Below are 22330 nucleotides of genomic sequence, written 5' to 3' on the forward strand. Positions count from 1 at the left end.
GCATCAGCCTGCGGCAGTTGGAGCTCAGTCTGACATCTCCAGCCAAAACAGCCCCAGAGGTTCCCCACCACATGTGCAGGTCAGCAAACAGCGGCTGAAGGCTGTCCAGTTCTGTTGACCCCTGCAGATGGACAGGGCATATGAGGGTTAGTGTTGCTGTACTGTTGCAGGAGCTGATCCCTGTCTGCACTCCGGTTCAGGGCATCAGGGTCTAAAGCCATTTCCTCCGGTTTGTTGCAAAAGCAGCCGTTGCCCTTCCTCTGTCCAAAGACTGCACAAAATAGCAGGACTGTACCGTTTGAATAATGAAACACGAAACACTATGTCTTTGTCAGTCGTGAATGAATAGTCCTGTGTCAAACACATCAGGGGATATCTTCTACTTGAGCTCACTGAGAAATAGGGGTATTTAATAGTCAGAAAGGTCATTTTTTTGTGGAGAACAGAGCCGGGCTGCTTTATGTCTTGTGCTGCTTTATAGTCATAACAGGGACAGTGAGCTATCCCAGTTTAATGTCATTTCCTGCATCCTGATTTGTTGCCGTGATTGCTGATGCATTTCCGTCTTGTCATTAAATTCATGCTCACAGAGATGTTCAGTCACAAGACACAAACAAATCAGCTGTTCCACCAGATGAGCAGTGCATACCTTAGCTGGGTGGATCACACTGGGCTGAGTAGATGGTGCAGTCATCCTGCTACGCCCTGGGCTTCTGGGCATCAGCGCCAGACATCTTGTGACCTGGGCTGAAGAAGCTGCGGTTTCTAGCCAAGGTGCCAATATGAAAACCAGAACACTCACATAGTATGACAGATGAAGTGATGAAAATGTCTCTTGCCCAGCCAAAAACATAAGAAAAAAAGGACACAATACCACCAAAGCGAGAAACTAAATCTGGAGAGAAACTTAAAGAAATAACAAGAAACCTTCATCCTTCATATTCTGTAATGCTGAAGGTTTTATGAAATCATATGGTGCTGCTTAAAACGTCAACTAGCATGCAAGCTATGAGTGTGAGCAGAATGCAAAAACGCTCTCATTCATTGCCAAAGAATGATAGCCGAGTGAACTACTGCATGTGTATTAAATACAGAGTCTCCAGGTTCATGGGGCATTTCCATTAGTCTTAGATTGACAAAAGTACTTGGCTGAATCCTTAATATAGACAGCCAGGAGGAAATGGGTCTGTATCTGCTTCCTGATTTCACTGGTGCTCTCTCCAGGGACTCTGAGGATTGTTCACCCTGACAATGGAGCAGCAGTGGGCATTGTTACATTGTTTATGGCGACGTCCCACCTGCTCCCCCTGCCCTAAAGTCACGGCCACCTCATCAAAGGGCTCTGATAGATGAGGCTGTAGGAAAGAGGGCAGACCAAGTAACTCATAAGACACAATAAAGGAAAGAAAGAAATGCCAGGTCAACACTTCAAAGTTTGTCCTTTGATGTTCAGCAAGAAGATTTGTATAGTATTAGCAAATTAATAGAACTTATTATTCAAAGCAACATTAAGTATACAGAGAGGTGGGATCACTTCTAATACTCAGTTGTTACTTGAGTCTTCCGGTTTAAGGGATAAACACCTGAAGCATACAGAATAGCAAACATAATACAGTTAGTTCAACTGTTTTATTTCACTTTCACATATGATGGTATTCAGTATTACTTTAATTAATTTGATTAAAATGAAAGAAACAAATATGTTGGCAAAAGTTTTGGTTTTTTGTTTTATTTGCTAGTTTTTATTTAAATTTTTTAAATTTGTATTCAACACAAGAATAACCATTTGTCCTAATGGATGCCCGAACATACCACAAAACTCTTATTTTTTAATAGATGGCCATAGGTACACCATTTCAGGGAAGGCATAAGGGTCTAAAGCCGTTTCCCTCGTTTTCACAAAATCAACCAATCCACAAGTTAAACAAGCCAGTCCACAAGTTAACTGGGGGAGAGGTACACTAACTAGGCCCTGGAGAGTTATGCAATGAAAAATGGAAGTCATTTCTCTAACCATCTAAAAAGGGTTCAAGGCAGGACAGTGCATTGCAAGTTGTGGGAACTGAACCGTGTGGCCCATGGGAAAGGGGAGGATTTCGAGCGGTGTTCCATTGTTTCTGCTGCTGATGGGAATCTCGGTGGTGCATGGCCGTGCCGGTATTGTGCTGTGGCTTCTTACACATCCTGGCTGAAGAGGTTGGAGAGGGTGGCAGTGTCGCTCCCTCTTCCCATTTCTCAGGAACAATAGAGCCGTGCGCATGTTGACACACAACTGCAGTGCCAAGTTCTGCCTGCGTCCCAGTACCTGTCCCCACACACACTTAACTATGCGACCTCACACAGGGGGCTCTATGTGCATACATGTGCAACAGCAATAGACACACATCAGTGTTGCATTCTTTAAGGACAGCCAATAGGAGCAAAGAATATGAGTAGAGGCTACTTCTATCCAGCCAGCCAAGCATTTCTCAATTCACCACACACAAAAAGCCCCTCCAGCATCAAAGATCACCTGACTGGTAAGAGTAGTATACCCAACGGTCTCATTAAACCACGTGGAGTCCTGAAAACTGCTTTTGAATCAGAAACCATGGAGCAGGGCGGAAACTATGAGACTGTTGTTTTTAAAGCCTCAATCAGGATGTTTTGAGAATCTATTCTGTTTTGGACGTTTGAAGTTGTTTTGGTGGTTTCTTCCCTGATTGAAGTTTCTCATTTCAGCTTTTCAGTTTGGTCACATGTTATCCAGTTGACTTGGCCCTCTATACCCCAAAGAAAAGGCCTGTGTCAGCACCATGTACAGTTTGATGATTATACACGTGAAATGTGGCTTTAAATACACCACATCTGGGGCTTCAAGCATCCGGATGACTTGAGTACTGTGACCAAATAAAAAGAAGCAATGGCAGACAGTCCCAGGAAAAAGCAGAATGGAGCAAGTTACAACAACATGAATTTTTGCTGTTATTTCCCACCAGTGGTTTCATTTGCTAATTTGTTTACAAATGTTTTAGAATGTTCATTGTAAACAATTAACTGAATTATGGTATAATACATAAATTGATCAAAAATTGTGACAATTTGTTGAAACAGGCACTCATCATTGGCAGAGCCGAGTTGAACTGAGCCGATGGTAAATTCCAAACACCTTGTGTATTTGGGTCTATCCAAGGTAATCTTCCCCCCGTTAATCAGGATAAGTGCTATAGTAATAAATACATTATCTCATTATCTCCTTCTCTCTCCCATACAGTTATTTGCAGTTATAATAAACAAATGTTCAGAAAATAACTATCAAATACTATAGGGCTCTTCCTTAGATTAATTAGCCATAATATGAGTCTGGGAGATATTTCGCTGAACCAAAGGAAATAATTGAATTTATACCAAGAGAGGAAGCCTATATCTTAAAGGCATAAACTCCACATGTAACGTTGAAGAGGAACAATGACCACATTCACTAGTTGTAGAATAAGTCTATTAATACGTTTTGGAACTGTTTGCATCTTTTAAAGTAGTAACAAGGATTTTATGATAACATTTCAATAATTCCCTATGAAATGCCTATTGCTGCATTTCTGGCTGTGAATAAGATTTTTGTATGTCAACGTTTCAAACTAAAAAGAAATGTGCTGTACAGCCAATCACAAATAAACATTAACAGCAAAAGGGTATTTGGCTATTGATTTATTAATAACATCTGCACAATTCCACTAAACTCTCATTAAATTATTTCCTATAAACAAGATCAGAAACACATTTTTGACTTGCTTACCATTTATTATCTCATATTTTTCTGGTGTGGTAATGGAAACATGGCTCATGTCTGCTCACATTAAGTTCCCAAAATCAGATTAAATGCACACACAACTACAAGTGCACACACAAATGAGCCAAATATTCTCGTCAACACAGAGCAAAAATCTGCATTCAGCAGAAAAACAGAGTGGCTATAAAAAAATATGCAGGAAGTTATAAAATGTTAATGTCCAGTCTCTGCTGTATGAAAACCGTAGAATGATATGACAGAACACATTAGCTAACCCTCTCAATCACAGCACCAAACAAAAGGATGGTGACTGGAGGTGCTACATGCATAGAAGTGAAATAATCCGGCAAATATATTTTGCATCTCAGCCTATTTATTCTTGTCTGATGACACATTTGACTATTGCTTTCTATCAAATCGTGTTTAACTTAATTCACCAAAAAGGTTATAAAGAGAGCACTCTTCAAAGCATTCTCATGATACTGGACCTCTGTAATCACCATGTAGAGGTTTTCATCAAATTGGGCTAAACAGTGATCAGCACGGGAGACATGATATTAAGCCACAACACAAGTTTCAGTTTGATATGTTCCAGCAGCTGAATGTGTGAATTACAGCACAGGATATCTCCACCTAGTACTGGAACAGGTGATCTTATACCCAGTCATAAACCATATATACAATCTATGCCCTGTATCCAGTCATTTGGCCTTAGATAATACCAGTTTCCTGCCATTAGCAAGTAGGGTGGGACAAGAGTCATGTTAATTCAATTAGTTCTTCACTGGTCGGTTCCTTTCTAGTGCTGCCTTGGGAGTAAATTCTAGTTTATCCTTCAGACTAAGGACTTGTGTGCTGTCCTGGCCAACCCATTCCTCCAGTTTCCTGTCCTCTCGAAGTTCCGCGATACCCTTTTCTTCTCTTGGCGTTTTGGGAGTTCCTCGGATAAACCACTCCAAGTGATATCCCACTGCACCCACCACGAAGGCCACGGGGAAGGTCACGTATGGAGCATAGGTGCGCGCGGCTGTCCAAACCACCGGCCACATAATTGTCCAAATTCCCTGCATAAATATATAAAACGGGCGTGTTTCTACTTGTTCCACGAGTTACATTAACAAACAGAAGCCTAGTTTATCGTACATTTAAGTTTTAAGCATAATTTATGTGCGATATAACGTGATTATCATCGATTTTTATATTAGTTGACCTTCTTAAAATGTGGAGACCATAACTGTTTTCTTTTATAATAACACGTTGAATTTAGCATGTGGCTAAATAGCATGCACTAGTGTTATCTAGCTAGCAGGCCAGCTAGCTAAGCTAACTAGCTAAAATTGATAGCTAATGTACAGAAACACGGCACAAGTACCACACCTTAAGACAACCATGTCATGCGGCACGAAACTGTGTTGTTTACATAAATAACAAGCTAGCTAACTAAACACTGCAGCTGTTATTTTACCTATTCACTGAGTTTCAGAAGTTTAGCAAGCTAGTTCACGTATAGTGCTGAATTCAACGTTAGAACGTCCGGCTTTCACGTCACAATGACATTTCTCTTTCGTTCGCTATATGTTGTCAATATCATCGCATTAGTGACACCAAGCGTCCGATATTTAAAAATGCGCTTTCCGCGACCCATGATATGATACACTTTTCTTCTTTTTGAGTTATCAAAGAAATGTCCTGCCCAGAACATTCAGAATATAACAAAATTATTTATTTACTTTGTCACCAAACGTATTTAAAATGGGCAAGTTTACAATAGGGACCAAAAACCAACAGATTTTCTAAGAAATACACAAGCTGGTAATTAAATAAAACATTCACTACAGCAATTAGTATTAACGTTTATTAGAAAAAAATAACCCTTCATCTTTTTAAATATTTTGGCACAAAGCAGAAAAGATATGGCATTGCTCATGAAAAAAATGACACTATACTATTAGACATTTTGAGCAATTCTGCAATCAACATATACTGCAAGGTTATATAGTTACCTTGTCCAGCATCATTTGTTTGGTCAATTTAGTACAAGCAGTTTATATAAGCAGTCAAATATTTTCATCAAGACAATTAAAAAATAGGTTAATAAAATGGTGCTCAATTATAGGCATGACTGGAAACAGACTTAATGCAGATGCATTATCTTAAATCAATAGGTTGTTGGAAATATAACTATTTAAGTATATATGCATGTATAAACTAAATGTGAAGTGCACCCTTATGGCACATTGACTACATAACGCTTTCTGTTACTGCTTTCAATTTACATTTTGTTTAACCAGGCAAGAGTTTAAGCAATAAGTCTATAAATGCAGATCTGTTCAGGACAGGTCAGCAGTAGCAGTGCAGGTGTACAGGGCACAGAGGGTAGCTGAGGTATATCGCAGTGGAAGGCACTACTGCAGGGTTAAACAGTGCCACCTGGTCTTTGGCATCAGAGTGCAGTGGGCATCTATTGTCAGACTCTGCCACCCAGAGAAATTCCCATGCAAATCCTCACATAAGTTTTGTGACGGTGCTGGATAGAAAGTCCTCATAACTCATGCGTATGTTGCCAGTCATGGCCGTGTCCTTCTCCCGGAAGGCCTGGGTCATGCTTTGTAGCTGGGTGCACACCTGGATGAAGCGATCGAGCTGGAGGGCGTTGCCACGTGCACAATAACGGCCCACCAGGTTCTGAGTGAACTGAGGGCTCAGGTTATAACCCAGCTGCGAGAGTGCTATACAGAGGAAAAGCATATACATGTCAAATCATAAACAAGCACATTAAACAATAAACAAGAAATGGTGAAATTACAAGAAACAGCAGAACCCCGGAACTTGACCGCCCCAGGACTCGACATATTCGGAGTTCGAAACAAAATTTCAAGAAAATTTTGTCTCGGAGCTCGAACAAAACTTTGGAATCTGACCCGACTCATGTGACTTTTGTAAACAAAATACAATTTGTGTTTCAGTCACATGCCACTAGTTGGCGTTGTTGTTCAACAACCATTTTGAGGCTGTGCTCCAAGCTTTTGCTGTATTTCTGTTGTTTTTTGTACTGTTTTAGACAAAAAACATGGGTCCAAAGAAAGACAGCACAAAAGCAGAAGAGGAAAACTGTAAGAACAACAATAGAGTTGAAAAAGGCGATCATAGAGAAGTATGAAAAAGGCATTCATGTGACGGACTAGCATTGGAATTCAGCTTGATGGTTGAGAACAAATTAATCTGTTTTCAGTTATCTCTTATGGGGAAAACTGATTCAGAACTCGACTGCAACGCTTCTCGACGCTCCTTCCGGAACAAATTAGCATTGAGTTCTGGGGTTCTACTGTTCATTTAACAAATGTGGTTTGTTCCTAAAGCTAATACAGTATGGCCTCTTGCAAAATGATGGAGCTACAGTAGAGCACGGTGACTGCGATGAGGCTGCAGTTGGGAACAGGTAGTTGGGAATGATGTACATCTGGGATCCTCAGAATATTTCCTTGTCTGAGCCAAGGTACCCACAACAGTTTAAATATAGCTGACCACATGGAGGAAGAGGAAATGCAGAGAAACCTATATTAATCATATATATGCCCCATCATATTCCCCCAAAGTAACTGACAGAAGGATCGCTGACCTGAGGACGGAAAGTGGAGGATTTCCCCCAGGGAACGTACAGTAGCAACGTTCTCATTCACAAATGCATCTCTGACCACAGAAAAATTACCATTTCCCATTTAGTAAGACTTCCAGACTAATGAAAGCAGATAAATGGGCATTTAGGAGACATGCCAATGCCCCACACATACACACAACCCCACACTGTTTACCCTCTACTGTCTCATCTTCATTTGTTGAATGTCCTACCAAAGGTCCCATTATTCGCCTCTCCACTAACCTTGGTGCATCTCACTGCTGTTAATGGAGCCTGAACGGTCACGGTCAAACTGGTGGAACAGGGCCTGCCACTGCTGGAGGAACGTCCACAGAGCCGAGAAGCCATATACGTCTATGCGGCCAGTCTTGGACTTGTCAAACATATCTGGGCAAGAAAAAAATGGAGCATCTTAATGAAAAAACATGCTAACATTAAAATAAAACATTAATTGCCCTACTGGTTTAATCAGTTACATTCATCTATTCAACTTAAGCTGCATATGTGGTCATGAAAACATCCATTTAGTAGTAGAAGTGCACGGTCAGTAAATATCACGAGTGTGGTTGTGTTAAAATGATTTGCATAACACTGACTGATCATCATTAGACAGGTCTCATCATTGAAGGTTGAGTTGTTGGAGTTGACGAGGGCTTGCTTCAGCTCGTTTGCGTTAATGTAGCCACTGTGATCAGAGTCAACGGACTGAAACCACTGATAGGCCTCAGGATTAACGCCAGGTTGTATGTTACCTGAAACATCAAAACCATTTGTCAGTCCCCAAAATAAACCGCAGCACAACACCTACAAACAAATGTTGTTCATTAAACGTCATTATACTCCCAATCTGAAACAGCACTGCAGGCATCTCAGAAATAGCTCAAAGTAGGTTAAAACAGGATAAAGCCTTCATCTCAGAAAAATAAAGATAACACCTTGGATAATAAGTGCCATGCTAAAAACAACTTAACAACACAGTAATTAATGAAGTGATGCACTGTGTCCTAGTCTCACTCTGGCCCCAGGAGAGACAAAGACATGCTACTGTGATACAGACACAGACATGCTGTGTCCCCTTGGGGAGGGATAATGACTGTTTAAGAATCACACTGTGATTCATGCCTCACAATGGCCAACAATGCACTCTCCAGTTTATAAAATTAACACTCTTTCACACAGGCAGGCACACACACACACGCATGCATGCATCATCATGCCCATCACTCCAGTTCTGCTACAAGCACAACCTATACCAGATCTTTATAAGATGCAGCTGTCAGCTTCCAGGTCACCAGTCAGTCATCAGTCATCCAGTGATGGGCAGATGACACAGCTGCAGTAAAAGGGATGAAGGACCTTGTCTGCAGCACCTTCATAAATCCCTGTTATCTGTGCGCAGGGCTCGGCCACTGCACACCTGATGGAGAGGCTGCATCTCTGAGTGTCAGGACGTGCCCTTAACCTTGCCACAGAATTCATCAGCCAGACCAAACTGAATCTGCTGCCTGCCATTTCAACGCGTGAACGTGTAGCAAAGTTCATTGAACGGGTTGAAATTGTATTATCAAAAAGATAAAATAGGCATACTTATATACTTTAATAGTAAGAAAAATAATACCCATAGCAGGGCTATAACTCATATTAAACGGACAGTTATAAATGTGTCAACATCACTAGCGATTAGTATTCTTTCAACCAGTTTTCTGCTCCCTCACCTCCTGGAGTGTGCTGTCCATACTGTCCTCCATAGGGCTGTCCGTACCCTCCATAGGGGCCTCCTGGGGCTTGCCGCCCACCATAAGGTGCTCCGGGGGCACCTCCTGACCCATACTGCCCACTAGATCCAGGTTGGCCATATGCCCCATATGGTGCTCCAGGTGCACCTCCTGCATACTGTCCACCTGCATACTGTCCACCTGGTGGGGCACCTCCATATGGGGCACCTCCAGCTTGGGCTGGGCCACCATAGGGCCCTCTAGCAGGACCACCTCCATACGGGGCCCCTGGAGGTGGATGTTGCTGGGGAGTGTTACCCCCGGGTCCTGTATATCCCTGTAAGAAAAAAACAACAAACTCTATTTCATCATCCTATACCACATCTCTTTTATTCATTAGCTACTGGCAACTTGCTATGATCATCTGTTTTACTTAGTCTAATTCAATCACGGCTTTCCCACTACCTAGCAAAGAAAACTAATGCTATATAGCTATGTGGCATGGTTAGCAAGCTAACTATTTGGCAGAGGTCTAGTTGGCATAGGTTACAGAAATCACCTTGGCTAATATGTCTTAGATCAACTAAACCTTCTGGACATCCACATGTCCATACGTGATCAACAACGATTCAAACGTAGACTTCTTGCTAAACTTCTCAAACTAGTTAGCCACACTAGCTAGCTAGCCACCTAGCTTTCTATACTAGCAAGCCAGATTCCGTTTAAGTACTCACACATCTTATTTTAAAACACGTAAGCTATCTAGTTTTATCTCACTGGTGTCACAAAAAGACTAGCCATCAAAAGTTTAATTAAAGCGAAAAGTTATTCGCTAAACATTAGCTCTCCAACCCGGAAGCTGGCTCTACCTGTCCGTAGTAACTCATTTCGCTGGGACTCTTTCAGTCGCGCGCTGCACAACCGACTGAGCTCACAGACTCCGCGCGACTACGCCCGCCTGCCGCGCGCGCACCAATTCGAATCTTCCTTTTCTCTATTTCTTTTTTACAATTCAGAGGAGAAAAGGAAAAGTAAAGAGAGGGGTGTGATGTTGCCAAGTTGTTTCGTGAATGACATGTTTGGCATTTCTTGGTTATAGAAGGGAGTATCGAGGCTATTGCATGTCTGTACTTGCCTAAGATGAATTATGGGAACATGAAAACAAAAGTAAATGTCTAATGTGATAGAGACGCAACATGGCCATAACTGATAGCAGGAAGGAGATTCCTTTATCATGGTTTAGGCCTATCAAAGATGTGCAGGCCCCCATATATAAAGCTACTGAAACAACCATAAACCATGGTATACGTGTGTTTATCTTGAGATATAAACCTATGACAGATTTTGTCGTCATCATGGTTTATATAGTAAAATAATATAAGATTGGTTTTATAGTAAGATTTAGAGAAAATAATACATTGTAAAGAGGGATATTTTGGTTTTCAATTGGGATTTCGCAAATGAAACAGAAGAAGTGGGGTTTAGGGGGCGTGGCATTGACGGGACTGCAAGCCATCAGGGACAGCCTGGTGACACGAGCAGCCTGCTGGCCAAGGACATGGTGTCAGAGACGGGATGGATCTTATAAGATGACCTACTGGACTAATATTGAGAAGGAAAATACTGAGATTGATGGATGCTGATCACCTTGTTTATAAATGCACTTTAGAAGTTGAATTTTGAATGTTTTGAAGTTTGTTCAGAGTTTTAGAAGGCAGACCAATAGTGTTACAATGGTCAGTATGAGAGCTAATAAACGCATGGATAAGAGTTCTATGCTGAGATACAGTCAAAGACAGGAAGTGATGTAAAGGTGAAAAATATTGACTTAGTGCGATATGTGATGCAAGTTGCAAAGTTAATTTTTTTCTGTTTAACCTAAGAAAGTTTCTGTCTAACCAGAGGTTTAACTCAGAAATGCATGCAAGCAATTCCTGTGTCAAGGGAATAATGGTCAAACTCTTAGATGCATGTCAATGTCATTTGCCCCAAAAAATAATGACCCATAAAATGCATAAAACAAATAATAATAAGGAATACTTATTTCCCATAATAAGGAAAACTTTCAGATGTATCTAAAAATTTGTTTGGTGCAATTTCAGGTTGTATATATTAGCCAATGAATATCACGAAGATATTACAGACGTTTTTGAAAATAGTTTTGTTTGTACACTAGGGGGCAATATGTGCCTTAACCAAGTCTTCCTCCATTCCAAGGTAGCATAGATTGTAGACCATAGGAAATAAATAATTAACCTTTTGTTTTGCAAAATGTATATGCAAAGCTGATGTTGTTACAGCATATTTTCACAGTGGCTGCCTCTGTGGTTCATATCCAACATCAGATGATTTGTATATAACAAAAATTCTTTAGATCTTTTCAACAAAGCTTTAGAGATAACATCAAAGAAAGTATGACACAAAGGTTGTCATTACTTGTCCTTTAAGGTGGGGCCTATAATTAGACTTCCATTGCTTTATTGTATGGTCTGTTTTCATATTTATACAATATACAATAACATTATGCTACCAGTGTACACAATTTCTATATTCATTCATGCAAAAATGATCCATAGTTCCAGATCATTTAGTGACTGATTTACCACAACAGCAGTCTCCTCTTGTTAAATACTTCTGAGGCTCTGGTTGGAGGCGACAGTGGGGTCGGACCTGTGTCGGAGCTGCTCACCTGACATCAGGTGTACTTTTCCCTTCCGCTGATGGAACTGCTTATGGACACGTTTAGACACCAGGTAGATAATCTCAACAGTGCACAGGAGGATGCACAACGAAGAGGTGGCCAGCATGAAGATGGTGAAGATCTGCTTCTCGGTAGGTCGAGAAATGAAGCAGTCCACTGCATTGGGGCAAGGAGAGAGGCTGCACTTTGAGAGAGCAGGCAACCAAAATCCTTGGTAGACATAGTGGAGGATGAAGAGAAAGCCAGCATCAATGGCTACTTTAAATATCAGACTGAACAGGTATGTCCACCAGAGGCCCCCACGTTTCTTGCCTGGATTGACATACCAGCCTCTATGCTCACGGAGCTTGACGTGGCCCATCACCAAGAGAGATGGGCATGTTACAAAGATGAGCTGGAGAGCCCACAGGCGGATGGGGGAGATGGGGAAGATGTGGTTGTAGCAGACGCTGGTGCACCCGGGCTGGTCTGTGTTGCAGATGAAACTGGCCTCATCGCCCCACACCTGCTGCGCAGCCACCACGAACACCAGGACCCGGAAGATGAACACGATGGAGATCCACATGCGGCCAAACGCAGTGGAGTACTTGTTGACCCCACTGAGCACGCCCTGTAGGGATGTCCAGTTCATCTTTACTGCAGGAGGTTAACGGCTCTTTCACAGCTGAACTCAGTTAACAGCTCCTGTACAGGGTGAAATCAAAGTTTACAATATCGCCTTAATATTCTATCAATTTCAGTTAAGATTGAAATGATCTTGATTAGATTTTTTTTATTTATTCATTTACTTTTTGCATTCACAAATGGAAAACAAAATTAGCATATATATTATGGTATATTACAGGTATTATTATATTCTTTATCCATCTAAAGATATGGAGAATGAATACCATGAAATCAGTTAAATAATTTTTTTTTGTTGAAAAATGACTGAGAAAGGCTTGTGAAAAAACACAAAGTGAGTTCTGTATTTCTTAGTAAGGCCTTCATTTTCTTATACTGAACAAATTAATCGAATAGCACAGGGCAAAATTCCCATGGGGAATTAGATTTACTTGAATGTCCATCTGTTACAGGAAAAAAACTTAAAGAAAGAATAATGCTTCCCCTAAATGAGTCATGAAATGGTTAAATGGTGAATGTTTTAGGTTGGTACTAAGCCAACCATATTTTCATATTGATTATATACTCTGCTGTATATCTTTCAATAACATTTATTAATTTATTATTTTTTACTTTTTTAAAAAATGTGGGAGAATTAGGGATTCTGTTTATTATACAGTCATAATCATTGTTCGGTCAACATACACAACAAAAGGTCACAGAAAAGGGTCTTATATGAATAGTAATATGAACTATGGATATGCCCAACATTTATCTTACTGTTGCATTTCAAGGCATAATTCTAGTGCTTCCAATGGTCATGGTCCAACTTTAAAATAGATAAAATAGATAAAATAAATAAAAAATTTCTTTATCAAAAGAAAGAGGGATCTATTTATGTTAGGTTTGATGATTACATGTTAGGTACTGGTTATTTTGGCCTGGTTCAAAACATCAATGTTGTGAATTTTATCTTGCCAATTAACGAAAAGTTAGTTAATGTGAAAAGACTTGAGCTTCTTGACTACAGACCATCCAGGTCTCACTAATGTGGTAAATACCTTCAGCTTGTGGTCAGCCTGTATCATGTTCAATCCCAGACCATTCCCCAAAGTCTTTCAAAGGGCATACTAGCCTTGGTTATCTTGTTTATTTCAACACCAATGTTTGCTGCTCTTGAGAGTGTGCTGCCCAAGTAGGCGAAGTTGTCTACTACTTGGACAGTCTATTCCTTTCAATATGATATGTGACTTGTGGTAATGCTTCCTGGGGTCAAGTCACATGACTTCATGGTGAGCGCAAAATTGTCCATCTCCTGCTGAATCTGCTGAAAAAGTGTTTGGTATGTACGCAAACCAAAGTTCGAATTAAAGTCTCTCACTTTCATGATCATAAAGGTCGTAAACGTCATACTTCTTACTGTGTGTTCTGTACCTGAACTGCATTTAATCAGAAAACACTATACTGAAGAGGGTACAAGGACGTCCACAGCATTGCTTGATTCTATTGGTCACTGGGACGGCATATGAATCCTCTCAATCACTCAATTCTTTTACCAGTATGCTATCATAGAAAATGACTGCAACAAACTTGCTGCTGCACCCACATTTCTCCATAAATGTTTCACGGACCATCTTTGCTGACATTTATCAAACATATTTGTTACTATGAAGATCACGAAGAGGACACTATGTTGCTCCTGGCACTGGAGTTGGTAAGCCGAAAACATCGTATATACTGTCTCACATTTAGTTCCAAAGCCTCAGTGGATTTCTGTAATAAGGCCCTGTTCAAGATGTTTGCAAATATAGAGTATAGAACAACACGTTAGCCAGATTCTTCCCAGCTAGGAACAGGAGGGAGACACCACTATGGTTGTCACAGTGTTGACGGTTACCTTTCCACTGGTAGATATGGCCAATATCCCCTTGAGCTTTTGTAGGACCTTTCTTTTATTCCACTCTGACTGTAAGAGCTGAGTCACTTTCTTCAGCATGGCTGAGCCTCCCGCTATGTGCGACAGGGATAGCATCTGGACCTGAAGCTTGACCACAAGATGGCTGTTTGATGGCATTTCTCACTTCTTCCTCTGTGGGAACAGCATCAAGGTCATAATTGATGTCCACCTGGGGAAGGCTGGCACCAGCTTCATCCTTGATTTATGATGGAGGAGTAGGACATTATAGACATTTCAGGCCCATCTCTCCAAGATCTGCTTCTTCTCTATTAGCAGATGAGTCCCATCTGCAGTGAGGATGGGGGAGGAGCCAGAGGACTGAGGTCCATACACAGACTTGATGGCATCATAGAAAGTCATGCCTATCTGTTGGATTGCATATTGTCTGCCTGGTAATATGCATCTCTTAGACTTCCTTAAGATAAATGTTGGGCAAATCCAACTGACTTTGAAAGACTTATTTCTGAAAGTTAAAATGATCTTGCAATGAAATTAGAACCTATTTATGTGATTTATGTGTTAATCATACTGCTGACAGGAATTATTCTTGTTATATTTTGTTGAAATCTAACTTTTGCTGGGAATGTAACTTTTGCTTTGGCAATAATGGCCGTCTGACTGAAAACCTGATTAACCCTAACTCCATTGAAAACCTGACTAAACCTAACCCCACTGAAAACTCGATTAACCCTAACCCCACTGAAAACTTGACTAACCCTAACCCCACTGAAAACCTCACTAACCCTAACTCAACTGAAAACCTGACTAACCCCACTGAAAACCTGATTAACCCTACTGAAAATCTGACTAACCCTAACTCCACTGAAAACCTGACTAATCCTAACCCCACTGAAAACCTAATTAACCCTAACCCCACTGAGAAGAGTTCACAAGGGACAACTGAACTGCTGAAAGATGTGCAGAGGTTGTCCTATAGACCCAGAATCATTTACATATGCCCTCCCACTTCATTATACGACAAGCCTCAGCGCTTTTATTTTGTGAATGGATTAAATGAAGACGGTGATAATAATTATGATGCACCTTTTTATATAATTAGTTTGTTTATATTTAAATATCTTTACCTCACCAAAAGGTTAAATGTCTATCATAATTAAAATATAATATCAAGCTGAAAAACAACTTAGACGTTGTTTTTGTTTTTTTTTTTTGCATGGCCCGTTTAGTTTATCATCACCAAGGACACCAATAATTCTGCAAGGCACAGTTCTGGCACTTCTTCAAGTTTTAGAGTGCTTTGTTAATGATCATGTCATTTCATGTCATCTCCACTGCCAAAACAAGTTTTGACTTTAACTACAGTAACTGTCACGTTATTCTGAGTCACATCAAAACAAAACTAATCACCAACTAAGCAAGCAAACAAGATCCACCTTAATTCAAAATTAAAAGCCTATGAATAAATGAACAAAAATAGGAATTTACATTTCTAAAATAGTTACTATTGCTTTTGGCTTCACATTGTCTTTTATCTCATTGGAGCAACATAATGATTTCTTTGGCAAGACAGGAGCAGTAAAAAAAAAAAAATCCATAATAATCCTCTTAATCTGACACAGTGCCTGCTTTGATATGACTTTGTCAATGCGTGTGGACAAATATGAGCACTATAACAACTACTCCATGATTTACCAAACATGTGTCAAAGCAAAAACATTTTTCGTAGAGAGTAAATCTTTTAAATATGTAAATCTTACCTTTGTCAGTTTCTTGAGCTGTTGAATTTGTAAAAAAAATCCAACAGCGGGCAGAACCCAGAGGCTCGACCTTAGTGAGAATTACCCAGACTGACTTGATATTCATCGTTTTATAAATCGCATGGCTTATTGTAACCATAGGAGATGTGGGTGGTTGTTTTAACAGACTGTTAGACAACTTAAAAACACAGTTTACTGATATTATATTGTCTGAATAAAAGTACACCTACTAAAGTCTACATTTTTGCTGTAATATTATCATTGTCATTAATTTGTTAAAGCAAAATAATGTTAATATTAAGTACTATGCTTCTTATTCACTGGACTCCAAATACTCTCAGTATCACTCTGTTTGCAAGTTAAACCATTAATGGTGTGTTAGTCTGCTTGTGCTTGTGGGTGTTTGGTTTCTTAGACACAAGCAGTGAGAACAGGTTAGTTCAAACAACAAGTTTATATGACAATCATGCAAAGGATGTATATGGCTGGAAGTAGTCAACACTGTTCAAGTTTGAGGATGTGTAAAATCTGAATTAGTTTTGGGGGAGGCATGTGGGGTGATTGCTACACTTTTGAGTGTTTTTAGAATTCAGAGAGAGAGAGAGAGAGAGAGAGAGAGAGAGAGAGAGAGAGAGAGAGAGAGCAAATAATATCTTTGATTTATATTAAGGATGGTCTGGATGATCATTAAAATAAAAGGGACTGAGAAGTTTGAGATCCACACCAGGGTTAAAGACTAACCATATGGAGAGGTATACAACAGGGCTAAGAAAGAGCGAGGCAGACAGATAGACACAACAATGATCAGACAGAAGACTTCTAGGAATGTGACACTGGTGGTTGGTATGGGAGTAGGAGGAGCATGGACAATACAATCTGTGTTTATGCTGCATCACTGTTTACCTCAGGCTGATGGGGCCACTGTTATACAACAGTGTGTTGTGATGGGTGAATACTTACAGATTATTGTCAAGGAGCTCCAGTGAATCTTTTGGGGTATAATGTATACACTATCTGCTCAATGTTACCAGAAGCTGATCTCTTAAAATATATAACTTTTGACTGTCAAATTGTAATTTATGTGGCAATGCTATGTATGTGTACTATCGGTGTATGTGTGTATTTGTATGCGTGTCAGAGAGAGAAAAAGTGGATACATATCATGTGACTCCTAGACAATGGCCCAAATAATTTGGTTAATTATTTTTACCTTTAGCTCATACCATATATACTAGAGATAAAGATAAACCATATATTTAAGTAAAGAGGAAATATTTTGCAATATCAAATGTGCTATTATTATATTATTTTGTGATGTTATGCCTTAAGTTGGATCTTGTTGTCCTCAGTTTGCAACCATATGTTAATTTGCGTTCACTTTACTGAGATCTATTTTGCATAAATCCCCATTAGCATGTGTAATTGTTTCCCACTCGGTTTCCTGCATGCTGATAAATGGAATCCAGCTCTGGGTCACAATGTATCTCCACTGGCTTCATTCTGTCCTTTGTGTGTGTGTGTCTCTCTCATTGTGTTGGCCTTAAAAGTTTAGCAAAAAAAGAAAAAGGCACCATTAGATTTAAGATTCTGAAGGGCATATCGCTATTAAACATGCCTTCAACTGTGTCATTATGAGGGATGACACCATCTGCAGACAGAAACCTAGGGAAAAAATATCCAATCAGGTGTGTTGGTTAATGTCACTAGGGCACCACTAGGGAGGGCTGAAGCTCCACCCACTTCACCTGAAGTAGAAGATGCAGCCATAGTGAGCTGCAGCTGTGGTGAAGGGAGCCGCAGACCTCGCTCTGGGATGGGCGGGGCTAACCCTGCAACAACCCCACCCCCCGCCCCATGCTGAATACCCCTACATTTAACACTTGGTAAGCAAACTGAGGTTAGGTAGTGTATTCTGTAATGCTTCCTTGTAGAAGGCACAATTGATTCTTCCTTAAAAGACATTATTCCCTGAGGTCAGTATTACCAACTTACACCACCTGAGCCAACTGTGAAAACACACACACACACACACACACACACACACACACACACACACATACACAATTCATGCAAAATGAATAACCAGTAACAGGCAAGGGAGAAAGGACGCAGACTAGAGTCGGATATACTGCGTCTAGACATAGCAGGAGTAAGTAATGTGGGATTCTGCATCTCCAGGAACCTTGCTCAGGTCTGAAGTATCTAACCAAGACATTGAGGGAAGGATATAGCAGCTCCTCAACATTATACAACAGTTTTGCCTGTATCAAGGGAGGAAAAGGAGGAGATTGTTAATGCATTGGATCTGCCTTTTTGCATGGGAGCTTGAAAGTGTGCAGGTTGGTAGATCATTGAGAGGATGGAAGGGGGTTCCTGCTGTCTTACCTGGCAACCCAAATGCAAGCAGCTTAAGATGCTAATATGGAATGTACATATTGTTACATAATCCTTCTTTTGGTTTGGAAAACCTCCATCTAAGAAATGCTTTCCTTCCAAGCCTCATGCTGCAAACTCATTTTCAAAGAACTCTCTCTCTTTAAATCAAATTCTTTTATGTTTCATGGTCACTCAAATACAACAAATATGTATACATATTTTCATGGGACTTATGATATGCCGTATATACTGCAACTGGGTGAAATATTTATAGAGAGAATGAAACATCTACAGGGATTGTTAAATAAATGTTTGTGTTGTCATCTAATATCATGTAGCAAACATACTATGAAAATCAGTACATTTCTTTCACTTTTTTCTAATCTCCGGCTTGGTTGTGATAATTAGGGCAAGTGAGCCAGTAGCTGGAGGGTTGCTGGCGTTGTGGTGCTGTCCAACTGTTGGGCTTCGTTGTGAAGTCCAGACTGTTCCAGGGGTGCAGTGTCGGGGCTGGATCCACACCCACTAGCAGCTTCTCTCCCTGTGTGTCTCCGTCAATATATTGTTCCTATAGCAGCATGAAAACCTGTGTTGCAAATGTAGATATGCAATATAGCTCTCTTTCTATTCTCAGCTCAAGCATATTGTGACGTCATGACTTTGCTTGTGTAAGAAAAAAGGATGTTTTTCTCAACTTGATGAAAAATGGAAAATCTTTGTTACAAGAAAAGAAGTAGTGAGGAACACGACAGAGCGAGTGTGATATTTTGGAACAAGCATTACATTTACATTTACGGCATTTAGCAGACGCTCTTATCCAGAGTGACTTACAAAGTGCTTTGCTTCTGATCACAGAATACATCCTAGGAAATAGTACAGATAGGCCAGAATTCAATACACCATTGAGTCAGACTACTACTAAACTACAGGAGTCAGTATCATTACCTAGTGTTTTGTAAGTTAGACATTTGCCAAGAAGCACAAATAACCATAAACAGACATACTATTTAAGAACAACGGCAAGTGGTATCAGCTGAGTTAGTGCTCTGGTTAGAACTCAACAAACAGGTGAGTCTTCAGTCTACGCTTGAAGATAGCAATAGACTCTGCAGTCCTAGCAGCTAAAGCAAGCTAAAGGATCGTTCCACCATCTTGGAGCCAGGACAGAGAATAGTCTGGAGCTTTGTCTTCCATGAGACTTTAAGCATGGAGTTTCAAGTCGAGCCAAGCTTGAGGTTCTAAGTGTTCGCTGTACAGATTGGCTTTTTACCATGGACATCATGTAGGGAGGGGCCAGTCCATTTTTGGCTTTGTAAGCAAGCATCAAGGTTTTATATCGGATGCGTGCCGCTACTGGAAGCCAGCAGACCTGGTTTTATTAACAGTAATCCAAAACATGGTCAGCATCCAGAACATGCCAGTGGTCCAAAACAATGACAAAATCAGGAAACCAATACTAAGGAAATAGGCAAAAAGTGAAAATTAGATTACCAGAGAAATATATCAATGAAAAACCAGTCAGTATGATACTAGAGATGGCATTAAATTTGGCAATAGGAACAGGAACACCCTCAACCTGAAGCATCTGGGTTGACTGAGCAATGAAGACACCCTCAGAAGATCTAGCGTGCACAACAGGATGTTCTGAGTAGTGTTATTGAAAGTCAGCCAACCAGCCATAATCCAGGATGTCTTTAGAGGAAACCAATCATGATCAATGGCTGGGAGTGGAGTATCTTTCATTGTGGTCTTGTCCAGGGGTCCTGAAATCAGTTTTCAATAGGGAGACATGAAAAGATTGAGACGTACAGAAGTGAGAAAGAAAGTCAAGCTGATAAGCAACTTTATTTAGGCGCTTAGTGATTTTGAACAGGCCAATACACTGGGATTTAAGTTTGCCATAGCCACAGGGTGGAAGTCCTTAGTGGACAATCATATCTTTCTCCAATCTGGTATTCTGGGTATGGTCTGCCCTAGTGTGGTCTGCCCTGGTTCAAACCGGGAACCTGGGAAATTCTCTGGTGACTTTCATCCCAAACCTGCTCACTCCATTTAATTGTGAATGTTACAGTTCTTAGTATTATGTGGCTCAAATGTCTAGCATATAAAAGGACGCAACATAAATGGAAACCAAGACACCACGCCAGTAGGTTTTTAGTCCAACATTTTTATATTTACTCCAACCCCATATAACACAACGTAGGGGTATAACGTTAGGATGCACTTGTGCCAAAATAACAAACAAAACAATCTAATCGTCCCTAACTTCCCAAAAAAAACTAAACAAAATAAACACAGTTCAATCTTTTCAAACTTCGTATTTTCTTACAAAAACAGGAGAAAAGGAAGATTCAAATAAATAGGCACCCAACCCAACAAAACACAAATGAAAACAACAACAAAATGAGTAAATGAAGACCCCTACAGACTCTGATCCAAATAGTTAAGACTATTACAGCTCATCACATATTCCACCAATGCCTCAATATAATTAAATACTCTTAAGGCACAATTAAACACCCCTTTATCTCTGAGCGCTGAAGTACTACTAACACAGACATGGCTCAAAACCCTACTGGGCAGCACCTTGGAAAAGAGGACTGTTTGGTGGACTGACAAACGACACACAACACGGGCCACCATAGGAGGTACAGGAACTCTTTAAAAAGGGCATCCAATTTCAGAGGTAACCAATTCCGTCGCCACAGCGTCACAGGGAAGCATCACATCCACCATCTTGTCTTGCCCTCTAGTGGATAGCCTGTAAGACAAACCACTAACACACAAACGAATGTCCAGACACGTAACAGGCACGTCATCAACTGAAGGTACATCTGTGCGGCCTAGAATACCATGGGCTGTTGATAACTTAGGTAACACTCGAAAGGTGTGAAACCTGTAAGGCAGCTGGTTAATGAGTTCTGGGCCTTTTCTGCCCAAGGTAGGAATTGTGCTCAATCACAAGGATTGTTATGGCAGAAAATGGATAGGAACTTAGTTCTTAGTTTACATGTTCACATTGTCCGTTGGCTTGGGGTCGATAACCCAAAGTGAGACTTAAGTCCATTCCTATGCATTCAAAACATGAAGACTAAACTTGTGAGGTGAACTGGGCAACTCTAGGGTGACCATATTTTTGTTTGGGAAAACCAGGACACGGGGGGGGGGGGGGACGTAAGTTGTCGAGCGGGGGGTGGCGAACGTAAGTTGTCAAGCGGGGGGTTGGCGAACGTAAGTTGTTGGTTCTCCGCCAGTTGAGTATGATGAGGCTCAACTGATGAGGCTCAGGGATTCCGTGTCATACAGCGCCGTGCTCAGGGTCCTAGTGCCTGTAGAATTAATGGCCCGATTAACGTAATTTAAAAACCAGGACATTTCCACAGTTTAAAAAAATATCCCGGGACGCCCGGGACAGGACGTGAAATACGGACATGTCCCGGGAAATACGGACGTTTGGTCACCCTAGGCAACTCAATCTCAGAGGATCTACTCTTGGATGCCAAAGTTTCATAACACATGTTTAAATAGGGTTTCTGCCATCTGAAACACTATAGGCGTTTTAGGAAATGGTATGAAATGCATACCTCTGGAAAAACGATCAGTTACCATAAGAATGGTTATGTAGCCTTGTGATCTGGGTAGGTCAGTGACAAAGTCAAGTGTCAGGTGTGTCTAAGGCAGTTCAGGGTTAGGTTTAGAGGGTGGAGCTTACCTGCAAGGAGAATTTTGGGTGTTTTACATTGAGAACATGTAAAGCATGAAATTACATAGCAATGTACATCTGTATATTCTTCCATCAATATCAACCAGATTGAAGCTGAAAAGTATGCACCTCACTCAGATGCCTGGGAGTT

At 40.6% G+C, this 22330-nt stretch overlaps 3 protein-coding genes across 4 annotated transcripts; all 3 read right to left on the reverse strand.

Moving 5' to 3' along the window:
- Positions 1 to 3672: 3672 nt before the first annotated feature.
- Positions 3673 to 5348, reverse strand: smim12 (small integral membrane protein 12). Of its 2 annotated transcripts, none has more exons than XM_077008696.1 (2): positions 5235 to 5348; positions 3673 to 4833 (listed from the first exon to the last, which is right to left on the reverse strand). In XM_077008696.1, the coding sequence occupies exon 2, from the start codon at positions 4816 to 4818 to the stop codon at positions 4543 to 4545; it is 276 nt and encodes a 91-aa protein (XP_076864811.1). In that variant the 5' UTR covers positions 4819 to 4833; positions 5235 to 5348; the 3' UTR covers positions 3673 to 4542. The 2 variants fall into 2 exon arrangements, with proteins under 2 accessions (XP_076864811.1, XP_076864812.1); XM_077008697.1 differs by having other exon boundaries at positions 5147 to 5307.
- Positions 5349 to 5470: 122 nt separating this feature from the next.
- On the reverse strand, positions 5471 to 10205 carry pef1 (penta-EF-hand domain containing 1). Its single transcript, XM_077008698.1, has 5 exons — positions 9991 to 10205; positions 9122 to 9458; positions 8003 to 8158; positions 7650 to 7793; positions 5471 to 6498 (listed from the first exon to the last, which is right to left on the reverse strand). Exons 1-5 carry the CDS (start codon positions 10006 to 10008, stop codon positions 6275 to 6277), a joined length of 879 nt encoding a protein of 292 aa, XP_076864813.1. The 5' UTR covers positions 10009 to 10205; the 3' UTR covers positions 5471 to 6274.
- A 1451-nt stretch (positions 10206 to 11656) lies between these two features.
- On the reverse strand, positions 11657 to 12586 carry gjb9b (gap junction protein beta 9b). Its single transcript, XM_077007785.1, has one exon. It carries the CDS (start codon positions 12451 to 12453, stop codon positions 11746 to 11748), a length of 708 nt encoding a protein of 235 aa, XP_076863900.1. The 5' UTR covers positions 12454 to 12586; the 3' UTR covers positions 11657 to 11745.
- Between the last annotated feature and the right edge of the window lie 9744 nt (positions 12587 to 22330).

The sequence above is a fragment of the Brachyhypopomus gauderio genome, chromosome 6 (genome assembly GCF_052324685.1).
Source record: "Brachyhypopomus gauderio isolate BG-103 chromosome 6, BGAUD_0.2, whole genome shotgun sequence".
NCBI classification, from domain to species: Eukaryota; Metazoa; Chordata; class Actinopteri; order Gymnotiformes; family Hypopomidae; genus Brachyhypopomus; species Brachyhypopomus gauderio.